Source organism: Phascolarctos cinereus, unplaced genomic scaffold (genome assembly GCF_003287225.1).
Source record: "Phascolarctos cinereus isolate Bilbo 61053 unplaced genomic scaffold, phaCin_HiC Scaffold_5;HRSCAF=322, whole genome shotgun sequence".
NCBI lineage: Eukaryota > Metazoa > Chordata > Mammalia > Diprotodontia > Phascolarctidae > Phascolarctos > Phascolarctos cinereus.
The window spans coordinates 188773882-188785321 of record NW_027555958.1 but is presented as its reverse complement, the minus strand read 5'-3'; the positions used below and the strand labels follow the sequence as shown (position 1 = coordinate 188785321).

Here is an 11440-nt window from a genome sequence, read left to right as displayed (position 1 = left end):
AACTCCTTATAGTTATTTTAGGAATTAGATTTTAGGTTATGAAAGCACTTTAAAATTATAAAAGACTAAAGAAATTCAAGTTATAATTCTGTTAACATGTGTGTATATACTTTGAAAATTATTTAATTAGTACATTTCTGACCTATAAGGGTTAACGTTTCACAACTGATGACTTTGATACAGACAGAAAAAGTAGGAGTTCAAATTATTAAACACATAAAGGGCAGAAATTATTTCATTTTCTTTCATTTTTTTTCCTTAAAAGGCATATATGTGATCATAGAAAAGACTTTGGCATTGAACCCTTTAAAAAATGTTTCCAAGCTATTAGTTTCCTTAGAGAAGTCTTGATGTCCTTATTCCTCAAGCTATAGATGATAGGGTTCAGGGTTGGGGGCACCACTACATAGAACATAGATAATAACAGATCCACAACTGAGTCAGAGTATGAAGGTGGCTTTATATAAACCATGATCGCACTTGTTGCAAAAACCATGAGAACAATGAGGTGGGGCAGGCAAGTGGAAAAGGCTTTTGCCCGAGCCTCTGTAGTTGGAATCTTCAGTACAGTTGAGAAGGTGTGACCATAAGACACAGTTATGGAAATACAGCAGAATATTCCTAAACCAAGTACAAAAGCCATTGTCAAATAAATTGCCATGTGTGTCTCAGAGCATGAGATCTTGACTAAGGAAGGGACATCACAAAAGAACTGATGGATCTCCTTGGAGCCACAGAACGGTAAGGAGAATGTAGTAGCTGAGTACATGACACCAAACACACCTCCAGCAAGCCAGGAAACAGCTGCCATCCTCATACAAGCCTCTCTGGTCATGATGACTTCATAGTGCAGGGGCTGACAGATGGCCACATAGCGGTCATAGGACATTGCTGTGAGAAGAAAAATCTCTGACCCTGAAAATAAAATCACTAAAAAGAGCTGTAATATACACCCCAAGTAAGAGATGGAAGAGCTGTGACTTAAGGAGTTTGCAATCGATTTGGGGACAGTAACAGAAATGAAGCAGAGATCTAAAAGGGACAGGTTCTTAAGGAAGAAGTACATGGGAGTGTGGAGGTGCTCATCTAGAGAGATGAGAGTGAAGATAAGCAGATTCCCCATCAGAGCCACCAGGTAGATCAGCAAGAAGAACATGGCATGTAAGATCTGCAGCTGCCAAGTGTTAAAAAAGTTCATAAGGAAGAATTCTGTCATCATTGTAAGGTTGGCCATGCTCTATGTCTTCTCTTAGCTGTTGGCACAAAGAAAATAAACAGACGACAAATGATGAAAAGAACATTCATTCTGTTGGCATCAGGAAACCTTAGTTCCAGTCCACTGTATCACCTTGGGTTAATCACAATCCCTTGTTCTACCTCAGTTTCCTCATTTGTTAAAGGAAGTGATGGAGATATATAATAAGGTCTTACCCCGAGGTTGATCAATTTTGTTATATATTTTATAACATTTCCTTATATTTGGTTTCCTTTGAAATCTTATATGTTTTGTACATTTTAAAACACAAATATGAGATGAGGCCCATAGGCTTCACCAGATTGCCAACAAAACTATTCATTTAATGGCAAAGTTTCAGGCAGCATAAAAGAGCAAAAGTAAGCATTTCAGTTAATTTGGGTCTATATTTGGGGTACAATGACTTTTCCAACTTACATAAATACTTAATGGCCTAAGTGTCTTTGAAAGTATGATCCTAATCAATCAAACAACAAGTGTGTACTAAGATCCTACTGTGGGTCCATCACTGTTCCATGGCCCACAAAAAGTTCAGAAATCCTGAACTAGATGATATTCCAAGGCTGTTCAACATAAAAAGTGTCTGAGAATCTACAGAGTGTCATCATCTTGAAAAATCAACAATAATAATGATAATAGTATCTCTCTAAATATGTTATTTTTAAGAATTAAAAAGCTCATTATCACAAGAACACTGTGAGTTAGGTATTTCAAGTAGCATTACTACCACTTTATAAATACAATACTAAGGCTCAGAGAAGCTTTACAACTCTCCATTAGTTGCACAAGGAGTTTCAGAACCAGGATATTAAACAAGATCTTCTGATTCTAAAGCTTATGGGCTTCCTATAAGTTTCTGTACTAAGGTAAATCTGAACTTCCTGTTCATAAGGAAAATATTATCTTCCAGATCTTCAAGAGTAATAGTAGTATCAATTCTCCAGTGATTTTTAAATAACATCCACTTCCAAGGATGTATACCACACCAAAAACGTTGCCATTTTAACACCATGATTACACCAGCAAACTAGAATTGATATACTAATGGTAATGTTGGTCCATTTAGCTTCATGCTCTTCCTTGACCAAAAACCATGCCACCCCTAACCCAGACCAGCAATCCTGAAATGCATACACTCATTAATTACATCCCAAAGCATGGCTTCTGGATGCACTGCTTTCAGTAAGACTATATGGAAACAGATCTGCACACTTGAAGACAGGACTAAGAAATTACAAAGAAAGAGGGATCGATAGATTTATCAAGTTCTAGAACTGGATTGTTTAAAAAGATGAATGGTTTCCAGTCATTAGCCTCAACAACCTTCCAAATTGTCAGAGGAAGAAGAAATAGATGAAAATAATTATACACAAAAGCAAATGGGATAGAAAGAAACATAGGAAAAGAATGAGCTAGCCTCTTAATTGCTGTTCCTGCATCAAGTATCTCCCTTCCATGAAATATCCTTAACACAGCAGACAAACATTTTCCTAAAGCATAAAGTTAAGTAGGTCATTCCCCACCTCAATAAACTATAGATCTTTGCTATTCCTTAAACAAGATATTTAGTATTTAAGTTATTTCTAAAACATTAAGTTATTTCTTCTTTTTAAAGGGGTGGGGGAGCAGCCTTTATTTTTATGCCAAGTCTGTCCAGCAAAATTAATGTTCTTTTCTCATACATGATATTTTATCTCCCATCTCTGTGCTTCTGCAGACTGCCTGTTCTCCATCATTGGAATGCATTTCCTCCTCACCTCAGTGTTTCAGAATCCCTAGGTATTCAAGGTCAGCTCAAGTATCATGACCCTTTTTTGATTCACTCAATTTCTTATGCTTTCCCCCTGAAATCACCTTCAACCTATCTTATATTCATTTTTATACATCTATATGTGTGTATACTATCTTCCTTCACAAAACTTTAAGGTCTTTGAAGTCAAGAAGTATTTTGACTTTTGTCTTTGCATCCCCAGCCTCTGCACAGTAATGGACCCACAGTAGGATCTTAGTAAATACTTGGTGATTGATTAATTAGGATCATACTTTCAGTGACACTTAAGCCATAAGCATTTATGCAAGTTGGAAAAGTCATTGTACCCCTAAATATAGACCCAAATTAACTGAAATACTTACTTTTGCTCTTTTGTGCCACCTGAAACTTTGCCATTAAATAAATAGTTTTGTTGAGTGTATGCTATTTGACATCCCTGATATCTGGTGTCAGAATGAGACGAATGATCTGGGGACAACACAAGAAAGGGCAGTTCTTAGTAGATAAGGTGGTAACTGGGAGGGGAGAAGGCAAAACTGGATGCTATCTAGGTAGCAAAGGAGCACAATGATGGAACTAAGATCCTAAAGAAGAGAAAATGTGCATGCCAAAATTTAGGAGAGAATATAATGGAAATAGGAAGCTACCTAAAGCAATCTTCACCTTCTTTTTAATGTCCCACACAATTAGCCCTGATTTTCATATCTAAGAATTTTTTAGAACCACACAGAAAGCAGTCACAAACACCTCTGCATGTGCTGTCATGGTACACATACCACTTCATTTCAGATTGATGAAGGCATAATTCTTTCTAATCTTAGTTACAAAGATGCTGATGCATCTGTATTTTGATATCAGAAAATGGAAATTCATACCTTGAAATCTGTCCAATTCTTCAATCCATTATTGGAGGCTTAAACAATTAGATTTACATTTAGGCACTACAAGCTTAGGTAGAATTAGAATAATTTTTTCAAAAGTGGGGGAGATTCAGGTACCATTAAGGGCATAATGAGGCAATTTTTTTCTTTCCTTCCTTTAGTGTGTCCCCACCAAATCCTAGATTCACTATGAGTGTACTGGTGTAGCTACTTAGCTATGATTACCTGTAGTGTTTAAAATATCAGTAAAGAATCAGGTTCTTAGAATATAGTCAGTTCTTCCAGAGACACTGAGATATTTGCCAGATGATTACATCAGTTCGTTTTACTTCAGAGATGCAATCCCAATTTTTATGGCATTCTCTGAAGAATATGAAACTCGATGTCCCTTGAGTGTTCCTAGAGCCATTCAGTATCATGGGCCTTAAGTCCCTGAATAGCTCCGACTCCCAAAACTACAGCCATCTTCTTAGCCTTTCCCCTCAATAGGAGTGTGGAAGAACTCGATGATTCTGATACCAAGATCCTATGACATGTTGAAAACAGAAGTATTCCTGTGTCCTGTGTCAAATTTAAAATAATTTTTAACTCAGAAAAGGCAAGTACATATCCTACAGATAAATGTGAATGAATTAGCTTTGGAAAAGAAAATAAGTAAATAAATCCAGCAAGAATAGATATTTATTCCCTTATAAAATGCAGAAGAAAATGGAAAATCATACCTTATCATCTATTCACTTCTTTAATCCATTGCTTGAATTTCAGATTATAAGATATTCATCCAATGATCAATATGCTTATGTAGAGGTGGAATAATTTTTAAAATGAGGAAAGCATTCATATGCCAATGGTAACACACTGAGGTAAAAACAAATCCTGCTTTCCTTTCTTCATTTTTGTGGTTCCCTGAGTGACCCTACCATATCCCAACTCAGTGCAGGTGTACTAGGGTAAGAAGCCCTGGTACCTGCATAGCTATGATTATCACTTCTCCTTTTTGCCTATAACATTTAAAGTGTCTGTAAAAAATCAAGTTTCTTAAAAAGCAGTTACCTCTTCCAGATATGCTGAAATACTTGCCAGATGCTTGCATCTCTTCATTTTCCTTCAAAGATATAAACCCTCTAACTTTGGCTAGATCCTCTGAGGATGATGGAACTAGAATTCTCCTGAGAATTCTGTAACCATTAAGTGCCATTGGCCGTAAGTCCCTGAACAGCTCAGGTCCCAGCTATTCAGTCTGCTTATTAGTCCTGCCTAGGCAAACAGTAACAGGATTATGCAAATGGTGGAGAAACAGAGGATACTATGATCCCCAGATCCTATAACTCATTTTTAAAACATAAATATCTAAGGGTCTACTGGATTATATTTTTTAAATTATTTTTGAATTTAGAAAAAATGGGTTCATATTCCAGAGAAATGAAGATGAATTACTCCCCCTCAATTCCTCCCAAAAGAAAAAAAAATTAGAACAAATGCAGCAACAAAATACATTCCTCTTTTAATTTTAAAAGTAAGCAAAGGGGCAGCTATGTGGTGCAGTAGATAAAGCATTGTCCCTGGAGTCAGGAGGATCTGAGTTCAAATCCAGCCTCAGATCAAACACTTAACACTTGCTATCTGTGTGACCCTAGGCAAGTCACTTAACCCCATTGCCTACCAAAAAAAAAAAAGAGTAAGCAGAGAAGGTAGAGCCAAGATGGCAGAGAGAAGCCAGGAAATTGCCTGAGCTTTCCCCAGTTTCCCTCAGAAACAACATTAAATCAAGCATCTAAACAGATTCTAGAGCAACAGAACCTACAAAAAGAAGGAGTGAAACAATTTTCCAGCTGAAGGTAACATAAGGATTTCAGAAAAGGTCTGTTTCAAAGCCTTACCCCTTGGGTAAAAGGGGAGCACAGCCCAGCACAAATGATGTCCAGATAAACCAACAGGAGGCTCTTAGGCACAGAACAGATCAGCTACCAAGGCCTCTTGGACCTGGCTCAGGAGGCCAGTAGAATATCAGGACAACTGTGAGGCCCCTGGCCTTAGTACAGAAGGCAACTTGCCAGCTCTGGAAACCAGGCAACAACAGGTGTGACTTGGCCCCACCACCCCAACACAGTGAGCAAGCTGCCACACTCAAGAGCCCAGCATACAAAGCCAGGGAGCAGATCTTTGTGCCCCTACACAAGAAGCTTGGGATGGTGCCCCCTGTGCCACAGGAGGAGGGCTCAACTTTAAAAGGACAATATAGGTGGAAAAAATGACCAAGAAGCAAAAAAGAACCTTGACCATAGAAAATTACTATGGTGACAGGGAAGATCAAAACACAAACTCAGAAAAGGACAATATTGTCAATATACCTACATTCAAAATATTAAAGGGGAATATGAATTGGTCACAAGCCCAAAAAGCTTTCTTGGAAGAGCTCAATAAAGATTTTAAAATTCAAATAAGAGAAGCAGAATGACAACTGGTAAAAGGAATGAGAGGTATGCAAGAGAGAGTCAACGGCTTGGAAAATGAAGGACAAAAATTGACTGAAGAAAACAATTTATTAAAAAATACAATTGTCCAAATAGAAGGAAAAAATGACTGAAGAAAACAACTCCTTAAAAAGTAGAATTGGCCAAATGGAAAAGGAGGTACAAAAACTAAATGAAGAAAACAATTAATTAAAAATTGGAATTTGACAAATAGAAGCTAATGCTTCTATGAAACATCAAGAATCAGTCAAATAAAATCAAAAGAATGAAAAAATAGAAGAAAATATAAAATATCTCATTGGAAAAACAACTGACCTGGAAAATAGATCCAGTAAAGATAATTTAAGAATTATTGGATTACCTAAAAGCCATGATCAAAAAAAAAAAAAGAGCCTGGACAGCATCTTTCAAAAATTATTAAGGAAAACTGTCCTGATATCCTACAACCAGAGGACAAAATAGACATTGAAATAATCCACTGATCACCTCCTGAAAGAGATCCCAAAATGAAAACTACAAACAATATTGTAGCCAAATTCCAGAATTATCAGGTCAAAGAGAAAATACTGCAAGCAGCCAGAAAGAATTTAAATATCATGGAGCCATAGTTGGGATTACAGAAGATTTAGCAACTTCTACATTAAAGAACTGGAAAGCTTGGAATAGAATATTCTGGAAGGCAAACCAAGAATTAACTACCAAGCAAAATTGAGTTTAATCTCTCAGGGGAAAAGATGGACATTCAATGAAACAGGGGACTTTCAATCACTCTTGATGGAAAAAACAGAGCTGAATAGAAAATTCGATATTCAAATTCAAGACTTGAGAGAAACATAAAAATGTAAACAGGAAAGAAAAAAATATGTTATTCAATAAGATTAAACTGTTTACATCCCTATACTGGAAAATGATACTCATAACTCTTGAGAGCTATATCTTTATTAATGAAGTTAGAAGGGGTTTACATAGACAGTGGGTGTGGACATAAGTTGTCTTTGATGTGATGATATAAAAAAATTAAGTAAGGGGTGAAAAAAGAATTGTAATGGGAAAAGGGGAAAGGGGAAGCAGAATAGGGTAAATTACATCATATGGATGGACACAAAAGACCTGTTACAATAGAAGGAAAGAAGGGGAGGTCAGCATTGTTTGAACTTTGCTCTCATCATATTTGGCTCAAAAAGGGAAGAACATACACATTCATCTCAGTACAGAAATCTACCTTACCCTATAGGTAAGTGGGAGGAGAAAGGGGAAAGAAAAGCAAGAGAGTGTATAGAAGGGAGGGAGGAAGTAGTAGGAGAAAGGGGAAAGAAAAGGAAGGGGACTGATACAAGGGAAGGCAGATTGAGGAAGGTGATAGTCAGAAGCAAAACATTGGTGAGGGCAGGGTGAAAGGAGAAAGAAAAGCATAAACAGTGGGAAAATAGAATGGAGAGAAAGATACCATTAGTAATCATAACTCTGAATGTGAATGGGATCAACTTTCCCATAAATGGAAGCTGATAGCAGAGTGGATTAAAAACAAGAATCCTATAATATGTTGCTTACAAGAAACACATTTGAAGTACAGATACACACAGAGTAAAGGTAAAAGGCTGAAACAGAATATATTATGCTTCAGCTGAGTGAAAAAAAGTAGAAATAGCAATCCTGATCTAAGACAATTTTCTCATTTTTTACAGTGCAATACTTTGCATTACCTCCATATAATACAATTGGTTCATGCATTCCTCCATTGAGGGAAATCCTTTTAGTTTCTAGGTTTTTGTCACCACAAAAAAAAAAAAAGAGTTGTAATAAACATTTTTGACCAGTTAAAACACTGGAAAATCCAAAAGAAGATGGAAAAGTTGGAAATAGGGCAAAGATCAGAAAATATCATCAAGTCAGATGGTAGTATAAAATACTACAAATGGACAATTAAATCCATGATATTGTTGCCTATGAACTGATTCACAGAAATGGTTACTTAATTGTTGGTGGAGTTGTTGTGGGATACTCCCATGTGAACTGACAAGAAAGTGTTCTTCAATAGGAAATACACAAAAAGGACAAAATTAACTATGCTCTTAGTTCTCACAGTTCACTCAAAACTCAGTCATCTGAACTTAATATTCTTCATTAGAATGTATAAGTGTTGCATTGGGGTATACTTTCACTTTTCTGATGTGGCTGCATGGTTGTCACATAAGAACAGGATTAATAGTGCCTGAATATTCAAGATTGGTAACCTTTCTGACCCCAACTTTTGCCATGTGGTTTGGTCCAAAATAAATGTTCCTTGAGTAATTTATTCTCTTAATCATTTCTTGAGAATTCTGCTTCTGGGAGCCAAGATGGCAGAGTAAGAAGTAAGTCATTCTTACCCTCCCTGACTAACCTCTGAAAGCCCAGAAAATATTGCCCCAGGAAAAACCCTGGAAAAGCTGAACCAGAAGAAAGACAGGATGCAGCAGTACAGTAGCCCAGGTATCTTGAGGGATTAACAGGAAAGGCCCCTTTTGCCCTGGGGAAAGGGGAGCAGTACAAAAGAAAATGTACTGAGAGAACAGGGAAGGAGGCAGACAAGGGTAAATTACATTACAGGAAAAGGCACAAAAACCTATTACAGCAGAGGGAAATAAGGGATGGAGATGAGCATTGTTTGAACCTTACTCTCATCAGATTTGACCCAAGAAGGGAATAACAGAATCAGTTATGTATAGAAATCTAACTTGCTCTATAGGCAGTAAGAGGGAAAAGGGGAAAGGAAAAGGAAGGGGGATAGAAGGGAAAGAAGAAGCAGTAAGGGTAAAGGGAAAGGGATATTAAAAGGGAGGTGGGACTGAAGGAGGCAGCAGTCAAAAGCAAAACACTAGTGAAGGGGAAAAGGAGAAAAGAGGAAGTAAAGCATAAACAGAGGAAGAAAAGAATGGAGAGAAAGACACAGATAGAAATCATAATTATGAATATGAATGGGATGAACTCTCCCATAAAACAAAAGTAGATAGCAGAATGGATTAAAAAACATAATCCTACAATATGCTGTTTACAAGAAACACATTTGAAAAAGAGTGACACATACAGGGTAAAGGTAAAAGGCTAGAGCACAATATATTATGCTTCAGCTGGAGTAAAAAAACCAGGGGTAGCAATCCTGATCTCAGACAAAGCAAAAGCAAAAATAAATCTTGTCAAAAGAGATAAGGAAGGAAACTACATCCTGCTAAAAGGCACCACAGACAATGAAGTAATATCATTACTAAACATATATGCACCAAATGGTATAGCATCCAGATTCTTAGAGGAGAAGTTCAGGGAGTTACAGGAAGAAATAGAAAGAAAAACAATACTAGTGGGGGACCTCAACCTCCCCTTCTCTGCACTAGATAAATCTAACCACAAAATAAACAAGAAAGAAGTTAAGGAGGTGAATAAACATTAGAAAAGTTAGGTATGATAGACCTCTGGAGAAAACTGAATGGGATAGAAAGGAATATACTTTTTTCTGTCAGTACATGGCACATACACAAAAATTGACCATGTACTAGGGCATAAAAACCTCACAATCCAATGCAGAAAGGCAGAAATATTAAATGCATCCTTTTCAGATCATGATGCAATAAAAATTATATGTAATAAAGGGCCATGGAAAGATAGACTAAAAAATAATTGGAAACTAAATAATCTAATCCTAAAAAATGATTGGGTCAAACAACAAATCACAGAAACAATCAATAATTTCATTCAAGAGAATGACAATAATGAGACAACATACCAAAACTATGGGACAGTGAAAGCAGTTCTTAGGGGAAGTTTTATATCTCTAAATGCTTACATAAATAAAATAGAAAAAGAGGAGTTCAATGAATTGGGCATACAACTAAAAAAACTAGAAAAAGAACAAATTAAAAATCCTCAACTAAACACCAAATTAGAAATATTGAAAACCAAAGGAAAAATTAAAAAATTGAAATTAAGAAAACTATTGAACTAATAAATAAAACTAAGAGCTGGTTTTATGAAAAAACCAATAAAATAGATAAACCTTTGGCTAATTTAATTTTAAAAAAGAAAGAAGAAAACCAAATAACTAGTATCGACAATGAAAAAGGTGACTCTACCACCAAGGAAGAGGAAATTAAAACAATAATTAGAAATTATTTTGCCCAACTATATGCCAACAAATTTGACAATCTTAGTGAAATGGATACATATTTACAAAAATATAAATTGCCCAGATTAACAGAACAGGAAGTAAAATAGTTCAATAACCCCATCTCAGAAAAAGAAATTGAATAAGCCATTGATGAACTCCCTAAAAAAAAATCTCCAGGGCCAGATGGATTTACATGAATTCTGTCAACCATTTAAAGAACAATTAATTCCAATACTATATAGACTATTTGGGAAAATAGGTGAAGAAGGAGTCTTACCAAATTCTTTTTATGATACAAATATGGTGTTGATACCAAAGGAAGAGTCAAAATAGAGAAAAAAATTATAGACCAATTTCTCTAATGAATATAGATGCAAAAATTTTAAAAAAATATTAGCAAATAGATTAGCAACTTATCACAAGAATAATACACTATGACCAGGTAGGATTTATACCAGGAATGCAGGGTTGGTTCAATATTAGGAAAACTATCAGCATTTGAGCATATCAACACCAAAACCAACAGAAACCACATGATCATCTCAATAGATGCAGAAAAAGCTTTTGAAAATACAACACCCATTCCTATTAAAAACACTAGAAAGCATAGGTATAAATGGAGTCTTCCTTAAAATAATAAATAGCATCTATCTAAAACCTTCAGCAAGCATTATATGTAATGGGGACAGCTAGAAGCATTTCCAATAAGATCGGGGTGAAACAAGGATGTCCATTATCACCACTGTTATTCAATATGTACTGGAAACTTAGCTTTAGCAAAAGAAGAAAAAGAAATTGAAGGCATTAGAATAGGCAAAGAAACAAAGCTATCACTGTTTGCAGATGACATGATGATATACTTAGAGAATCCTAGAGAATCAAGTAAAAAACTACTTGAAATAATAAACAACTTTAGCA

At 35.9% G+C, this 11440-nt stretch overlaps 1 protein-coding gene across 1 annotated transcript; it reads right to left on the bottom strand.

Annotated features, from left to right (window-relative positions):
- Window positions 1-277: 277 nt before the first annotated feature.
- LOC110200271 (olfactory receptor 14A2-like) lies at window positions 278-1234 on the bottom strand. The gene has a single exon (XM_020975505.1). It carries the CDS (start codon window positions 1232-1234, stop codon window positions 278-280), a length of 957 nt encoding a protein of 318 aa, XP_020831164.1.
- Window positions 1235-11440: the final 10206 nt, after the last annotated feature.

What these genes read in the sequence shown, in the direction of transcription:
- LOC110200271 (XM_020975505.1), bottom strand. Translation starts at nt 1,234, where the DNA reads ATGGCCAACCTTACAATGATGACAGAATTCTTCCTTATGAACTTTTTT.